The sequence below is a fragment of the Canis lupus genome, chromosome X, assembly GCF_048164855.1.
Source record: "Canis lupus baileyi chromosome X, mCanLup2.hap1, whole genome shotgun sequence".
In the NCBI taxonomy this organism is placed as follows: domain Eukaryota; kingdom Metazoa; phylum Chordata; class Mammalia; order Carnivora; family Canidae; genus Canis; species Canis lupus.
The window spans coordinates 67,870,622-67,888,314 of record NC_132876.1 but is presented as its reverse complement, the minus strand read 5'-3'; the positions used below and the strand labels follow the sequence as shown (position 1 = coordinate 67,888,314).

Sequence of the window (17,693 nt, the reverse complement as noted above, 5' to 3'; positions counted from 1 at the left end):
ACAGAAGCATTGAATTCTCTTAGGAACCATGACTACTCCTGGTAATGTGTGGTAGAAGACATCTTCCATTGCAAATACTACTGAAGGAGGGTAGGGGTCACAGGGAGGACAATGGCACAGTTGTTGAGGCATGAGTACTGTAGTTTGAGAAGTGCAGCTCTACAGTGCTAGAACAACTGACTCTAAACATTACAACTAACCTAAGGGAACCAGATGTAGCTTACTCAAGGGAGAATATCTCCCTCTCGGCTGCAAGGTTATCTTGTAATAGTTTGCAGTGCTTTCTCTTTAAATCAGAGTGCTTCCAAAGGAGTAACTTTGCCAAAGGAAACATCTTTTTTCCATCATTTTAATGCTGATGTTAAAATGCTCCATGTCTCCTGTTCAGAGGCTTCTCACAATGTAATGGTTAAGCCAGACTACATAGCACTATCAACAGCAAAACTATGCACAATTCATTAATTTTTACAAATATTTGAGAGCCTAACATGTTCCTTCTGTCTGAGATGCTGGGGATAGAGCAGTGAACAAAACAGAGTTCCTGCTTACACTGTAAGAAGCACCCCACCCCTGTCCTGGGCTTAGCGTCAATCCTGTGCCTGACTCCAGTGAATCATGGCATTACTCACTCTGTATATGCAGCTCCTTGGCCTTGGTCACCAAGGACATTAAATTGCAGGTTGTTTGCACAGCAGCTTGAAACCGATCTAGCCCTCCCTTCTGTGAGGTAGGGGCCAGTTTAGGATGGGGAATAGTGTGCGTCAAAAGGTGATCTAAATAACGAGCAACTTCATCACCACAGTGAGCTGCAAGGTTAGTGGGGATAGGGGAAAGAGAAAAAAACAAACATTTTAGTCACTTCACAATCTACCCCACCAAACAGAATGATTGGCTCCTGTGCTCATAACAGCACCAGAAGTAGGTTGTTTTAGATCATGAGGGGGAAAAAGGTTGTGGTTACTGTACAGTCTTGTAGCTTTACCACTTAGAAACTATGGCCGTTTACTGGACCTACATGTTCTTCAACTTTGCTGACACAATATTAGGGCCCCTGAAAGCAGTATGAGCTTCTTATGGGACAGGTAGAGCAAAGATTTTGTAATCTGTGTATGCGTATGTGATGGCAGAGGTGGTGGCAGCAGTGGTGGCGGAGAAGCAGAATAGGGCCCCTGGAGTCTCACTGGTATGAGGAGACTTGTGAGCAAAGGCAAAAATCTTCCACTAAACACTGGACCTAGCTTAAAACAAACATATCCCATAAATGGCAGCTACAATTGCTAATGAAATAAACAATCTCCATGTGGCATTGGTGTCAAAAGGATTACTGGCCACACATTGGTCTTTTTCATCACCATATTCATTTATTCACCAAATATTTATTGCCCACTATGTACTAGGTGGTGTACTAGTGCTGAGGGGTTTCAGTGGTGAAGAAGACAGATATGGTCCCTGTCCTCTTGGACTCTCCTTCTCCCATACACCTCCGGTAACATTATCTCTGACTATGGGTAATGGAAACAAAACACATACACAGATCTCATGGATCCTAACATTTCAGACTTTACATGAATTTTCACAACATTTATAGTTGGAAAAGCACAGTGTTTGGGTCAATACTAAAGCCTGCGAATTCAGTTATACATCATCTTTTTTAATCATCTTCAGTGACTTCTTTTTCTGTGTTCTGATGTGATTAATAGAAACTATTTTAAAAAGCTGTAAAAATTGAACTCATTCTCAGGGATATCCTAATGAAAATATTATAACCTTGAATATAACATAGGTACTTGAGTGGAGGATTATGAAGACTACAGAGAGAAGTGTTCTTGGCACAGAAGGGCTGGCAAGCAATAAACTCAGCCATTGTGAGACCACTGACGTGTAAAACCAGAGAGGAGAAAGTGACTTACAATGCATAATATCAAATTTAGTAATATATATCATCAAAAAGATACATTTTAGAAAGTAATCTAAGAGAATGAGTGTGACAGATGAAAGTCACAACTACCCATGGAATAGCAAACAACCTCAATATGTGATTATTTTGGTCTGGTTTTCAAAATATTTGTTTATGCCACGATGAATATCATGACTTTGGTAATTATTAACAACAGGAAATAACTTTGTATTTAATGTATTTTTCCAATCAAGAAATTCACTATTTTAGATCTTACAAAAACAAACGTAGAGTGAATTAAATGGTACTTAGGTAAGTCAATGCTGAGCCCAAACAAGAAAATCATCCTCTGACTGCTAATGTGTTGGTCTATTGTGTATGAGATAATGCTTGCTATCCCTCAAGAAAAGCCAATTTATTTTTTCTTTTCTCTAACACACCACTCTTTTTTTAATAATAAATTTATTTTTTATTGGTGTTCAATTTACACACAGAATAACACCTAGTGCTCACCCCATCAAGTGCTCCCCTCAGTGCCCGTCACCCATTCATCCCCACCCCCGCCCTCCTCCCCTTCCACCACCCCTAGTTCGTTTCCCTGAGTTAGGAGTCTTCATGTTCTGTCTCCCTTTCTGATATTTCCCACCCATTTCTTCTCCCTTCTCTTATATTCCCTTTCACTATTATTTATATTCCCCAAATGAATGAGACCATATAATGTTTGTCCTTCTCCGATTGACTTATTTCACTCAGCATAATACCCTCCAGTTCCATCCACGTTGAAGCAAATGGTGGGTATTTGTCATTTCTAATGGCTGAGTAATATTCCATTGTATACATAAACCACATCTTCTTTATCCATTCATCTTTCGATGGACACCGAGGCTCCTTCCACAGTTTGGCTATTGTGGACATTGCTGCTATAAACATTGGGGTGCAGGTGTCCTGGCGTTTCACTGCATCTGCATCTTTGGGGTAAATCCCCAGCAGTGCAATTGCTGGGTCATAGGGCAGGTCTATTTTTAACTCTTTGAGGAACCTCCACACAGTTTTCCAGAGTGGCTGTACCAGTTCACATTCCCACCAACAGTAACACACCACTCTTAAGATAAAGAAATTAGCTGCTTTAAGATATAGGCCAACAGGCAAATACCCAGACAATGAAAGCAGGCAAACCGTATTTTAGATAGCTAGAAGAAGAACTGGCTCCTATTAGGCCTTCTCTCTTTGGGATTCAAACAATGTAATTCTTGCCTTGCCTTGGTTAGTGTCTTAACAGTCTATGGTGTTTCTCAGCCATTTTTAATATATGCCCTCATGATGCTTTCTCAGTTTATTATCTTTGTATTTCTAGTAGCCAATTAGATTTGTTGTGTTTTATTTGTCTAGTTTGCAATATGAAAGCAACAGGCACGCTGAATAGGCTTTTTCAAACTATGTAGACCTTCTCAGAGATTCTGATGGGCCACAGCAACATTATATATAAAAAGCATTCTAATTGAGTTTCTTATTTTTATGCTTTTAAATGTCTAAAAGCAGTACTGTATATGTATAGTTCTCCTACTATATCTTGATTAAATATCTCTCACTCACCATTGATTCCTCTCATTTTGAAATCACCAGCCATTACATATACCCGGGACAGAAATATTCCTTAGCTTTAATAAGAGATAGTCAAACTCCATACTCCACAATCACCACAGGGATATTAGACCAGAAACCAAAGGATGAAAAATGAAGCCAAACAAAAGTAGAAATCTAGGTGTATTAAATAAAAGTGAGACTGCTGGCATTGAGAAATATTAAGGAGGATGCTCAACACTCAACACTACTTTGTATTCTTGCCCAGCAAGGCCATGGCCTTTATGAAGCTTTCTTACCATTACTGGTTGAACCATAGCCATTCATCCAGTCGCCAGATTCCAGCTCATTATAGTTATCATCGTAATCTTCACTGTACAGCTTACCCTCAGGTCCAGGATCCATGAAGCTCAAATGTGTGCAGCAAGATGTTGTTAAAAACTCTGACAATTTACCTGTTTGAATCCTGACAGTTACAGGGCAAATTGAAAACAGAAAATTAGAGGAAATCCTTTTAAAACAACACATTTCAGTGAAAAAAGGGATACCCAGAATGTTTCGTTGGGGGATTACTAGTGCTTATATATTAGGTATAAATTTTGTAAATATGAAATATTATAGCACTCCTAGGTATGGTGTAGTGCAGGCTGGGGTCATGTGTTAATAAAGACTACAATTATGGGTTCACAATCTACCAGTAGATCAATTTTGATCTCTTTCACTGCTATATACTATGTTGCTAACTATGTCAAACATCTGGCCAAAATTTCCATTGGCTAACAGAGAAGCTGGGACAGAATGAAGATAAATCATCACAAATCCATCACATTGTTTAAAAAAATACTCAAAGATCATTTTGAAAATGAAAGATGAAATTTGAAAATTTTATGAATTATAGAGGATTGTAGACCGTATCCTCCCCTATCTATAAAACCAATTGCAAAACCCACAGAGAAAGTCAGTAGTACCGATTTTCTAAAGAACACAGCCCAGCACCCGGTGGAGAACACGATTGCTGTGGCTGCCACCTACGACCTGTACATATTCCAGGACAAAATCAACTAAGAAAGCTAGTGTGAGGACTAAGCCTGGTCTTTTCCTCAGAGGAAGGACATTGTCTTCCTCTAGAGCCATGAGGAGGAGTATTGCACTTCTCACTTCCCCTTTGCAGACTGGAAGGCCTGTCCTTCTGCCTTCAGTGAGATGAGCCATGGGTTGCTGCTCAAGCAAACAACTTACTCAAGGCAGAATTGGTGGACTGTGCTCAATGAAGGCAATTACTCAAAATAGATTTAAAAAAAGAAAAAGCCAGCTTGAAGGGGCTCCTAAAGGCCAGACCTTGGATAATTTGAACATTGATATAAACAATGACAGGAACGGGGCATTGAGTAAAATCAGAATCCATGAATTTATGCTACACTAAAACTACAAAATAAAAAGGGATATTGGAAAGCTCTTTAAAAAAAAGATGAATGGATAAAGAAGATGTGGTTTATGTATACAATGGAATATTACTCAGCCATTAGAAATGACAAATACCCACCATTTGCTTCAACGTGGATGGAACTGGAGGGTATTATGCTGAGTGAAGTAAGTCAATCGGAGAAGGACAAACATTATATGTTCTCATTCATTTGGGGAATATAAATAATAGTGAAAGGGAATATAAGGAAAGGGAGAAGAAATGGGTGGGAAATACCAGAAAGGGAGACAGAACATAAAGTCTCCTAACTCTGGGAAACGAACTAGGGGTGGTGGAAGGGGAGGAGGGCAGGGGATGGGGATGAATGGGTGACGGGCACTGGTGGGGGCACTTGACAGGATGAGCACCGGGTGTTATTCTGTATGTTGGCAAATTGAACACCAATAAAATATAAATTTATTAAAAAAAACAGAAGGATTCTAATTAATAAATATGCACAGGATGATAGAAACATAGAATCATCACTTAAAACCCCATTAGTAATAATTTATTCACCAATGGAAGATAGCATTGGTTAAAGACTGTCATAGAAAGGATATGGAGAAATCTACCAGATATCACTTTAACTAAATTGAAACACATTATACAATATAACTGACCTTCCTTCTTCAAAACTATGTTAAAAACTATCATGAAAGGCTCACAAAAAGCTGGGGAATTGTTCTAGATTAAAAGACATCAAGGAGATATAATAACTAAATGCCAATGTGTGATCTTTGATTGGGTCCCAGAATGGGAAAAAAAGCTATGGGGAGAACTTGGCCACAGCAACTTCTTGCAAGATACATCCATGAAGACAAGAGAAACAAAAGCAAAAATGAATTATTGGGACTTCATCAAGAGAAAAAGCTTCTGCACAGCAAAAGAAACAGTCCACAAAACTAAAAGACAACCTACAGAATGGGAGAAGATATTTGCAAATGACCTATCAGATAAAGGGCTAGTATCCAAGATCTATAAAAACTTATTAAACTCAAGAGCAAAGAAATAACCTAATCATGAAATGGGCAAAAGACATGAACAGAAATTTCACAGAGGAAGACATAGACATGGCCAAAAAAACACATGAGAAAATGCTCCGCATCACTGGCCATCGGGGAAATACAAATCAAAACCACAGTGAGATAACACCTCACACCAGTGAGAATGGGGAAAATTAACAAGACAGGAAACAACAAATGTTGGAGAGGATGTGGAGAAAGGGGAACCCTCTTGCACCGTTGGTGGGAATGTGAACTGGTGCAGCCACTCTGGAAAACTATGTGGAGGTTCCTCAAAGAGTTAAAAATAGACCTGCCCTACAACCCAGCAATTGCACTGCTAGGGATTTACCCCAAATATAACAGATGCAGTGAAATGGCAGGACACCTGCACCGCAATATTTATAGCAGCAATGTCCACAATAGCCAAACTGTGGAAGGAGCCTCGGTGTCCATCGAAAGATGGATAAAGAAGATGTGGTATATGTACACCATGGATTATTACTCAGCCATTAGAAACGACAAATACCCACCATTTGCTTCAACGTGGATGGAACTGGAGGGTATTATGCTGAGTGAAGTAAGTCAATCGGAGAAGGACAAACATTATATGGTCTCATTCATTTGGGGAATATAAAAAGTAGTGAAAGGGAATAAAGGGGAAAGGAGAGAAAATGAGTGAAAATATCAGTGAGGATGACAGAACATGAGAGACACCTAACTCTGGGAAACGAACAAGGGGTGGTGGAAACAGAGGTGGGTGGGGGGTTGGGGTGACTGGGTGATGGGTACTGAGAGGGGCACTTGGCAGGATGAGCACTGGGTGTTATGCTATATGTTGGCAAACTGAACTCCAATAAAAAATTTTTTAAAAAGCTATGGGGAAAAAACATTATTAGTATAGTTGGGTAATTTTGAATCTGAACTCTACATTAGGTAATATTAGTACTGTATCAATATCGAATTTTGTGAGTGTGATGATTATATTATAGCTCTGTGAGAATATCCTTGTTCTTTAAGACAAACTCAAGTATTTAGAATTAAATTGTCATGATGTCTCTGGCTAACTCTCATACTTCAGCAGCTAAAGTGTGTGTGTATGTGTGTGTACGTGTGCACATACATATATGTGAAAGGGAGGAGAATAGAGGAGAAGGGAAGGGAGGGAGGAGTGAGAGGAGATGAAGGACGAGGAGGGAGAGAGAACGCGCAAGTGACACAGATGTTAACAACAGATGAATCCTGAGGAAGGGTATATGGTACTCAATACCATTCTTGCACATTTCTGTAAGTTTGAAATTTTTTCAAGATAAAAACTTAGGGAAAAGAGAAAAAAGCAGCCAGAATTGAGTAGTTCAGTAACTTTTTTTTTGTTTTTGAAAGAATACGTTTTCCAGTCCACGAGTTTATGAGGTCTAGGGAAAGAAAAGGGTGGGGAAAATTCCAAGCCTTTTCTATAACACTACATTCCTTGATTCAATCTATCAAAAATGAGTTCCTCTAAATAGGATGGGACTATATTGTTGGAGATGCAGAGAAAGGCATCACAAGTCTACCATTACTATACCCAGCTTCCAAATTTCATTTCATTTCACTAAAGAGTATGTAGAGGTCACTTACCTTGCTCCACCAAAATAGCCATCCTGCATTTTTCGGAGTGCTGCTAGGATACTTGAATTCAAGCTGGTTCCATCATCATCTTGAAATGAAGAGAATTTTAAAACAATTTTTTTGTGGCTTTAACTTTAAAATAAGGAGACTATTTCAATTATTTCAAACCAAAATTCTGGTGGCAATGGTACAGATGAGACACTTCTCATTGCTTACCCTGTATTTCAACAATTGATCTGAGAGCCAACAACACTGTAGAATGGGCACGTGGTAAGGGTGATTGCCAATAGACAAGAGTTCCTCAAAGACAGTATTTTATCATAAGCACATAGCACAGTGCCTGATGGCAGAATACTTAATGGTTACTGAAAGCTGACAATAACAGTAACAGTTATCATTTGTTTAAGATATGTGCCAAGCACTGTGCTAAACATTTTATATATTTTCTTATGTAAGGAGCCTTGGTTTGTGTGTGTGTGTGTGTGTGTGTGTAGGCATACAAAATAAAGAAGGCTAACAATGACCTGACTTTATGTAAAGGGGATCGTACTATACATACTCTTTTGTGATCCAATTTTTCTTTTCTTTTTTAAAAAATTTTTTATTTATTTATTCATGAAAGACACACACAGAGAGAGGCAGAGACATAGGCAGAGGGAGAAGCAGACTCCCTGCGGGGGGCCTGATGCAGGACTCGATCCCAGGACTCCAGGATCACGACTTGAGCCAAAGGCAGATGCTCAACCACTGAACCACCCAGGTGCTCCCACTTTTTCTAACTTCTCTTTTGTAAAAGCTAAAAAGCATAGCAGACATTTAAAACTGTTTTTGTATTATAAACAACACTGTGATGAAGATCACTGTACCTATATCTTTATGCACTCATTCTGTGATTTCCTTAGGATAAATTCTAATAAGTAAAACTGTTAGGACAAAGGAAACACTTACTGAAAATTTTATACAGACTGCCCACTAAAAAAGTTTTGCCAATTATGTTTCCACCATCAGTATAGAAAGCCACTGTTTTCCCACATCCTTAATAATGATCTTTTAATTCTTTGTTTATCTGATACTTAAAAGATACTCTTTTAACTTTATTACTAGTAAGACTGAGCATATTTTCATGTATATATTGGCTATTTGTAGTTCTTTTATGATTTGCCTGTTCATATCCTTTTCCCATGTTTCTATTGTTTATCTTTTTGTTAAATGACTTTCAAGGGCTCTTTATATTTTGTGGACTATTACCTTTTCTCCATCATATGTATTGAAAATACTTTATCTACTTTATTATTTGTCTTTCAACTTCAAACACAGTTCTTGTAGAAAAGATTTAAATTTTCATGTTTTTGAATTTGCCAATTTTTCCTTTTTTGTGTCTTGCAAAGGACAGCTTTCTTCAGCTCAAGATCACAAAAACATTCTCCCATATTTTCTTTTAATACTTTTATAGGTTATTTATTTATTTTTGCTTAGATTTTTTTTATCTATTTAGAATTTTATTTTGAATAAAATGTAAAGTAGCAGGCCTAAATGAATGATTTCCCCAAACTTATTTATTTATGCTCTTTTTTTCTTCATGTTTTTATTTAGATTCCAGTTTGTTACCATACAGTGTAATATTAGTTTCAGGTGTAGAATTTAGTGATTCAATACTTCCATACAACACCTGGTGCTCATCATGACAATTGCCCTCTGTAATCCTCATCACATATTTAACCCATTCCTTACCCCACCTCCCCTCTGGTAACCATCAGTTTGTCCTCTATAGTTAAGAATCTATTTCTTGGATTGCTTCTCTCTCCCCCCCCCCCGTTCTCATTTGTTTTGTTTCTTAATTCCACATATGAGGGACACCTGGGTGGCTCAGTGGTTGGGTGTCTGCCTTTGGCTCAAGGAGTGAACCTGGGTCCAGGGATTGAGCCCCATGTTGGGCTCCCTGCAGGGAGTCTGCTTCTCCCTCTATCTATGTCTCTGCCCCTCTCTCTCCCTCTGTATCTCTCATGAATGAATAAATAAATAAAATATTTTAAAAATTCCATATATGAGAGAAATAATATGGCATTTCTTTTTCTCTGACTGACTTATTTCACATAGCATTATACTCTCTAGCTCCAACCATGTCCTTGCAAATGCCAAGATTTCACTCTTCTATGGCTGAGTAATATTCCATTATACCACAACTTTTTTATCCATTCATCAGCCAATGGATACTTGGGCTATTGCTGATAATGTTCTTCAGCTTCTTTTTTTTCAATTTTTATTTATTTATGATAGTCACACACACACAGAGAGAGAGAGAGAGAGAGAGAGAGAGAGAGAGGCAGAGACATAGGCAGAGGGAGAAGCAGGCTCCATGCACCGGGAGCCCGACGTGGGATTTGATCCCAGGTCTCCAGGATCGCGCCCTGGGCCAAAGGCAGGCGCTAAACCGCTGCACCACCCAGGGATCCCTGTTCTTCAGCTTCTATGTGGATTGCAACCTTTATCATTATTTTACTTACAATGGATCTTCTCTCATCATTTTTCGTTTTTAAAAATCTGATTATTTTTGTACATTTTCTCTTCCATATGAAATTTAGATTCAGCTTGTTAATAATAATTTGGGTTTTTATTTTGATTTGGAAATGCACCGAATTGATAGATTAATGAGAATTGACAACCTCTCAATATTAATTATTTCTATTTAGCAACATGGTATGTCTCTAGTAATTAAAATCTTTTGTGCTCTTCATTAGTTTTATAATTTTTCTTTTTTTTATAATTTTTCTCATATGACTCTATGCAAGTTTCTTTTTTAAGGTTTTATTTATTTATTAGAGAAGATAGAGAGAGAGAGAGTGCACACAAGCAGGCGGAGTGGCAGAAGGAGAGGGAGAAGCAGCCTCCACACTGAGCAGAAGCCTGATGTGGGGCTAGATCCCAGGACCCTGAGAACATGACCTGAGCCTAAGGCAGATGCTTAACTGAAAGAGCCAACCAGACACCCCTGTATGCATTTTCTTACTAAGTTTAATCTTACATAATTAACTTTTCTAGAAAATTTGCTTTTTTTTTACTCTTAGTACTTATTTTTTTTTCCTTTTAAGTCATTTAAAAATTTTTTTATAATGGAGTTCAATTTGCTAACATATAGCATAACACCCGGTGCTCATCCCTCAAGGCCCGTCACCCAGTCACTCCCACCACCCCCCACGCCCACCTCCCTTTCCACCACCCCAGTTCGTTTCCCAGAGTTAAGAATCTCTCATGTTCTGTCTCCCTCTCTGATATTTCCCACTCATTTTCTCTCCTTTCTCCTTTATTCCCTTTCACTACTTTTTATATTCCCCAAATGAATGAGACCATATAATGTTTGTCCTTCTCTGATTGACTTATTTCACTCAGCATAATACCTTCCAGTTCCATCCACATTGAAGCAAATGGTGCGTATTTATCGTTTCTTTTTCTTTTTTTTAAAATTTTATTTATGATAGTCACAGAGAGAGAGAGAGAGAGAGAGAGAGAGGCACAGACACAGGCAGAGGGAGAAACAGGCTCCATGCACCGGGAGCCCGACGTTGGACTCGATCCCGGGTCTCCAGGATCGCGCCCTGGGCCAAAGGCAGGCGCTAAACCGCTGCGCCACCCAGGGATCCCCGTATTTATCATTTCTAATGGCTGAGTAATATTCCATTGTATACATAGACCACAGCTTCTTTAGCCAGTCATCTTTCGATGGACACCGAGGCTCCTTCCACAGTTTGGCTATTGTGGCCATTGCTGCTATAAACATCGGGGTGCAGGTGTCCCGGCGTTTCATTGCATCTGTATCTTTGGGGTAAATCCCCAGCAGTGCAATTGCTGGGTCGTAGGGCAGGTCTATTTTTAACTCTTTGAGGAACCTCCAACAGTTTTCCAGAGTGGCTGCACCAGTTCACACTTCCACCAACGGTGCAAGAGGGTTCCCCTTTCTCCACATCCTCTCCAACATTTGTTGTTTTCTGCCGTGTTAATTTTCCCCATTCTCACTGGTGTGAGGTGGTATCTCAATGTGGTTTTGATTTGTATTTCCCTGATGGCCAGTGATGCAGAGCATTTTCTCATGTGCTTGATGGCCATGTCTATACCTTGTGTGGTGAAATTTCTGTTCATGTCTTTTGCCCATTTCATGATTGGGTTGTTTATTTCTTTGCTGTTGAGTTTAATAAGTTCTTTATAGATCTTGGATACTACCCCTTAATCTGATAGGTCATTTGCAAATATCTTCTCCCATTCTGTAGGTTGTCTTTTAATTTTGTGGACTTCTTTTTTTTTTAATAATAAATTTAGGGGATCCCTGGGTGGCGCAGCGGTTTGGCGCCTGCCTTTGGCCCAGGGCGCGATCCTGGAGACCCGGGATCGAATCCCACATCGGGCTCCCGGTGCATGGAGCCTCTTCTCCCTCTGCCTGTGTCTCTGCCTCTCTCTCTCTCTCTCTGTGACTATCATAAATAAATAAAAATTAAAAAAACTAAATTTATTTTTTATTGCTGTTCAATTTACCAACATACAGAATAACACCCAGTGCTCATCCCGTCAAGTGCCTCCCTCAGTGCCCGTCACCCATTCACCCCCACCCCCCGCCCTCCTCCCCTTCCATCACCCCTAGTTCGTTTCCCAGAGTTAGGAGTCTTTATGTTCTGTCTCCCTTTCTGATATCTCCCACACATTTCTTCTCCCTTCCCTTATATTCCCTTTCACTATTATTTATATTCCCCAAATGAATGAGAACATACAATGTTTGTCCTTCTCCGATTGACTTACTTCACTCAGCATAATACCTTCCAGTTCCATCCACGTTGAAGCAAATGGTGGGTATTTGTCGTTTCTAATGGCTGAGTAATATTCCATTGTATACATAAACCACATCTTCTCTATCCATTCATCTTTCGATGGACACCGAGGCTCCTTCCACAGTTTGGCTATTGTGGACATTGCTGCTATAAACATCGGGGTGCAGGTATCCCGGTGTTTCATTGCATCTGAATCTTTGGGGTAAATCCCCAACAGTGCAATTGCTGAGTTGTAGGGTAGGTCTATTTTTAACTCTTTGAGGAACCTCCACACAGTTTTCCAGAGTGGCTGCACCAGTTCACATTCCCACCAACAGTGTAAGAGGGTTCCCTTTTCTCCACATCCTCTCCAACATTTGTGCTTTCCTGCCTTGTTAATGTTCCCCATTCTCACTGGTGTGAGGTGGTATCTCATTGTGGTTTTGATTTGTATTTCCCTGATGGCAAGTGATGCAGAGCATTTTCTCATGTGCATGTTGGCCATGTCTATGTCTTCCTCTGTGAGATTTCTGTTCATGTCTTTTGCCCATTTCATGATTGGATTGTTTGTTTCTTTGGTGTTGAGTTTAAGAAGTTCTTTATAGATCTTGGAAACTAGCCCTTTATGTGGTACGTCATTTGCAAATATCTTCTCCCATTCTGTAGGTTGTCTTTTAGTTTTGTTGACTGTATCCTTTGCTGTGCAAAAGCTTCTTATCTTGATGAAGTCCCAATAGTTCATTTTTGCTTTTGTTTCTTTTGCCTTCGTGGATGTATCTTGCAAGAAGTTACTGTGGCTGAGTTCAAAAAGGATGTTGCCTGTGTTCTCCTCTAGGATTTTGATGGAATCTTGTCTCACATTTAGATCTTTCATCCATTTTGAGTTTATCTCTATGTATGGTGTAAGAGAATGGTCCAGTTTCATTCTTCTGCATGTGGCTGTCCAATTTTCCCAGCACCACTTATTGAAGAGACTGTCTTTTTTCCAGAGGATAGTCTTTCCTGCTTTGTCGAATATTAGCTGACCATAGAGTTGAGGGTCCACTCCTGGATTCTCTATTCTGTTCCATTGATCTATGTGTCTGTTTTTGTGCCACTACCACACTGTCTTGACCACCACAGCTTTGTAGTACAACCTGAAATCCGGAATTGTGATGCCCCCAGCTATGGTTTCTTTTTTAATATTCCCCTGGCTATTCAAGGTCTTTTCTGATTCCACACAAATCTTAAGATGATTTGTTCCAACTCTCTGAAGAAAGTCCATGGTATTTTGATAGGGATTGCATTAAATGTGTAAATTGCCCTGGGTAGCATTGACATTTTCACAATATTAATTCTTCCAAGCCATGAGCATGAAATATTTTTCCATCTCTTTGCATCTTCCTCAATCTCTTTCAGAAGTGTTCTGTAGTTTTTAGGGTATAGATCCTTTACCTCTTTGGTTAGCTTTATTCCTAGGTATCTTATGCTTTTTAGTGCAATTGTAAATGGGATTGACTCTCAATTTCTCTTTCTTCTGTCTCACTGTTAGTGTATAGAAATGCCACTGACTTCTGGGCGTTGATTTTGTATCCTGCCACACTGCCAAATTGCTTTATGAGTTCTAGCAATCTTGGGGTGGAGTCTTTTGGGTTTTCTGTGTACAGTATCATGTCATCTGCGAAGAGCGAGAGTTTGACTTCTTCTTTGCCAATTTGAATGCCTTTTATTTCTTTTTGTTGGTTGATTGCCGAGGCTAGGACTTCTAGTACTATGTTGAATAGCAGTGGTGAGAGTGGACATCCCTGTCTTGTTCCTGATCTTAGGGGAAAGGCTCCCAGTGTTTCCCCATTGAGAATGATATCGGCTGTGGGCTTTTCGTAGATGGCTTTTGAGATGCTGAGGAATGTTCCCTCTATCCCTACACTCTGAAGAGTTTTGATCAGGAATGGATGCCTTATTTTGTCAATGCTTTTTCTGCATCTATTGAGAGGATCATATGGTTCTTGTTTTTTCTCTTGATGATATGATCAATCATGTTGATTGCTTTATGAGTGAACCAGCCTTGCATCCCAGGGATAAATCCCACTTGGTCATGGTGAATAATCTTCCTAATGTATTGTTGCATCCTATTGGCTAGTATCTTGTTGATAATTTTTGCATCCATGTTCATCAGGGATATTGGTGTATAATTCTCCTTTTTGGTGGGGTCTTTGTCTGGTTTTGGAATTAAGGTGATGCTGGCCTCATAGAACAAGTTTGGAAGTATTCCATCTCTATCTTTCGGAACAGCTTTAGTAGAATAGGTATGGTTTCTTCTTTAAATGTTTGATAGAATTCCCCTGGGAAGCCATCTGTCCCTGGACTTTTGTGTCTTGGGAGGTTTTTGATGAGTGCTTCAATTTCCTCCCTGGTTATTGGCCTGTTCAGGCTTTCTATTTCTTGCTGTTCCAGTTTTGGTAGTTTGTGGTTTTCCAGGAATGCGTCCATTTCTTCTAGATTGCCTAATTTATTGGCGTATATCTGCTCATAATATGTTTTTAAAGTCGTTTGTATTTCCTTGGTGTTGGTGGCGATCTCTCCTTTCTCATTCATGATTTTATGAATTTGAGTCTTTTCTCTCTTCTTTTTAATAAGGCTGGCTAATGGGTTATCTATCTTATTAATTCTTTTAAAGAACCAACTCTTGGTTTTGTTAATCTGTTCCACAGTTCTTCTGGTCTCTATTTCGTTGAGTTCTGCTCGAATCTTTATTAACACTCTTCTTCTGCTGGGTGTAGGATCTATTTGCTGTTTTTCGCCAGCTCCTTTAGGTGCAAGGTTAGCTTTTGTATTTGAGTTCTTTCCAGTTTTTGGATGGATGCTTGTATTGCGATGTATTTCTCCCTCAGGAATGCTTTTGCTGTATCCCAAAGATTTTGAACGGTTGTATCCTCATTCTCATTAGTTTCCATGAATCTTTTTAATTCTTCTCTAATTTCCTGGTTGACCCTTTTATCTTTTAGCAGGATGGTCCTTAACCTCCACGTGTTTGAAATCCTTCCAAACTCCTTCTTGTGATTGAGTTCTAGTTTCAAAGCATTTTGGTCTGAAAATATGCAGGGGATGATCCCAATCTTTTGGTATCGGTTCAGACCTGATTTGTGACCCAGTATGTGGTCTATTCTGGAGAAAGTTCCATGTGCACTTGAGAAGAATGTGTATTCAGTTGCGTTTGGATGTAAAGTTCTGTAGATATCTGTGAAATCCATCTGGTCCAGTGTATCATATAAAGCTCTTGTTTCTTTGGAGATGTTGTGCTTACAAGACCTGTCGATTGTAGAAAGCGCTACATTCAAGTCACCAAGTATAAGTGTATTATTATCTAAGTATGTCTTAACTTTGGTTATTAATTGACTGATATACTTGGCAGCTCCCACATTCGGGGCATAAATATTGATGATTGTTAGGTCCTCTTGTTGGATAGATCCTTTAAGTATGATATAGTGTCCCTCTTCATCTCTTACTACAGTCTTCGGGATAAACTTTAGTTTATCTGATATACGGATGGCTACCCCTGCTTTCTTTCGAGGACCATTTGAATGGTACATCGTTCTACAACCTTTTATTTTCAGGCTGGAGGTGTCCTTATGTCTAAAATGAGTCTCTTATAGACAGCAAATAGATGGGCCTTGCTTTTTTATCCAGTCGGAAACCCTGTGCCTTTTGATGGGGTCATTAAGCCCATTCACGTTCAGAATGACTATTGAAAGATATGAATTTAGTGTCATCATGATACCTATTCAGTCCCTGTTTTTGTGGATTGTTCCCTTGGACTTCCTCTTTCCATTAGAGAATCCCCCTTAGTATTTCTTGCAGAGCCGGCTTGGTGGTCACATATTCTTTCAGTTTCTGCCTATCTTGGAAGCTCTTTATCTCTCCTTCTATTCTGAATGGGAGCCTTGCTGGAAAAAGTATTCTTGGCTGCAGGTTCTTCTCATTTAGGACCCTGAATATATCCTTCCAGTCCTTTCTGGCCTGCCCGGTCTCTGTGGAGAGGTCTGCCTTTAATCTAATATTTCTCCCCATAAAAGTTAGAGATTTCTTGTCTCTTGCTGCTTTAAGGATCTTCTCCTTATCTTTGGAATTTGCAAGTTTCACTATTAAACGTGGAGGTGTTGAGCGGTTTTTATTGATTTTTTTTTTTGGGGGGGAATCTCTCTATTTCCTGGATCTGAATGTCTGTTTCCCTTCCCATGTTAGGAAAGTTCTCAGCTATGATTTTTTCAAATACATATTCTGGACCTCCGTCCCTTTCGGCGCCCTCTGGAACCCCAGTTAAACGTAGATTTTTCCTCTGAGGCTGTCATTTATTTCCCTTAACCTATTCTCATGATCTTTTAATTGTTTTTCTCTTTTTTCCTCAGTTTCCCTCCTTGCCATCAACTTGTCTTCTATGTTTCTCACTTGTTCTTCTACCTCGTTAACCCTTGTTGTTAGGACCTCTAGTTTGGATTGCATCTCATTTAATTGATTTTTAATTTCTGCCTGATTAGATCTAAATTCTGCAGCCATGAAGTCTCTTGAATCCTTTATGCTTTTTTCTTTTTTTTTTTTATTTATTTTTTTATTGGTGTTCAATTTACTAACATACAGAATAATACCCAGTGCTTTATGCTTTTTTCTAGAGCCACCAGTAGCTTTATAACTGTGCTTCTGAATTGGCTTTCTGACATTGAATTGTAATCCAAATTTTGTAACTCTCTGGGAGAGAGGACTTTTTCTGATTCTTCCTTCTGAGGTGAGATTTTCATTTTGCTTAGTGCAGAGTGAGTCATTTTGTTCAGTGCAGAGTGGCCAAAAACAAGTTGTACTGGAAAAAGGAGAAAAAGAGAGAAGAGAAAAAAGAAAAGGAAAAAAAAAGAAAGAAGAAGAAAAAAAGAGAAAAGTTGAGGGAGGAAGCAAACAGAAAACAAAAAACAAGGGGGAGTATCCTCTGATACTGTAGATCCCTCGAATTCCCCTGGAACTTTCCAGTGCTGCTTGGTCAATAACTTGCTTTTCCCCTGTCCTTCCAGCTGGTCTTCTGGGGGGGGGGGGGGCGGGGAGCTGCTGTTCTGATTCTCTGGTTTGTGCACCTGGGGGAGCTGCTCAGCTCCCTGCCTGGTTCATGGCTCAGTGGGAGTTGTTTATCCTGTGAGGCCACTGTGAGGCTCAGTGAGGGTTGTTTATCCTGTGAGGCCCCAGGAGGAACAACAACAGTAGCGGCTCTCCAGCTTTTGATTCAGCTCCCACAGTAACTACCACAGCTCCCAGTCTGCAGGAGCCTGGATGCTCCGGGGGCGGGGCCGCAGATCTGCACAGCTTGGGGCCGCCCAGCGGTCCTTGCT

General features: G+C 39.6%; 1 protein-coding gene across 10 annotated transcripts in view; it reads right to left on the bottom strand.

Moving 5' to 3' along the window:
* The window catches only part of PHKA1 (phosphorylase kinase regulatory subunit alpha 1), a 179,887-nt gene that overhangs the window by 38,558 nt on the left and 123,636 nt on the right, over nucleotides 1–17,693 (bottom strand). For 8 of the 10 annotated variants that reach the window (XR_012026448.1, XR_012026447.1, XM_072816673.1 and 5 more), the window contains 3 exons: nucleotides 7,562–7,640; nucleotides 3,778–3,944; nucleotides 630–806 (listed from right to left, as the gene is read on the bottom strand). Coding sequence is in view for 8 of the 10 variants with exons in the window: in XM_072816673.1 (XP_072672774.1) it covers nucleotides 630–806; nucleotides 3,778–3,944; nucleotides 7,562–7,640 (423 nt within the window). In the remaining 2 variants the exon portion in view is untranslated. The remainder of the gene's footprint in view (nucleotides 1–629; nucleotides 807–3,777; nucleotides 3,945–7,561; nucleotides 7,641–17,693) is intronic. The other 2 variants (XM_072816677.1, XM_072816679.1) reach the window with 1 other exon arrangement.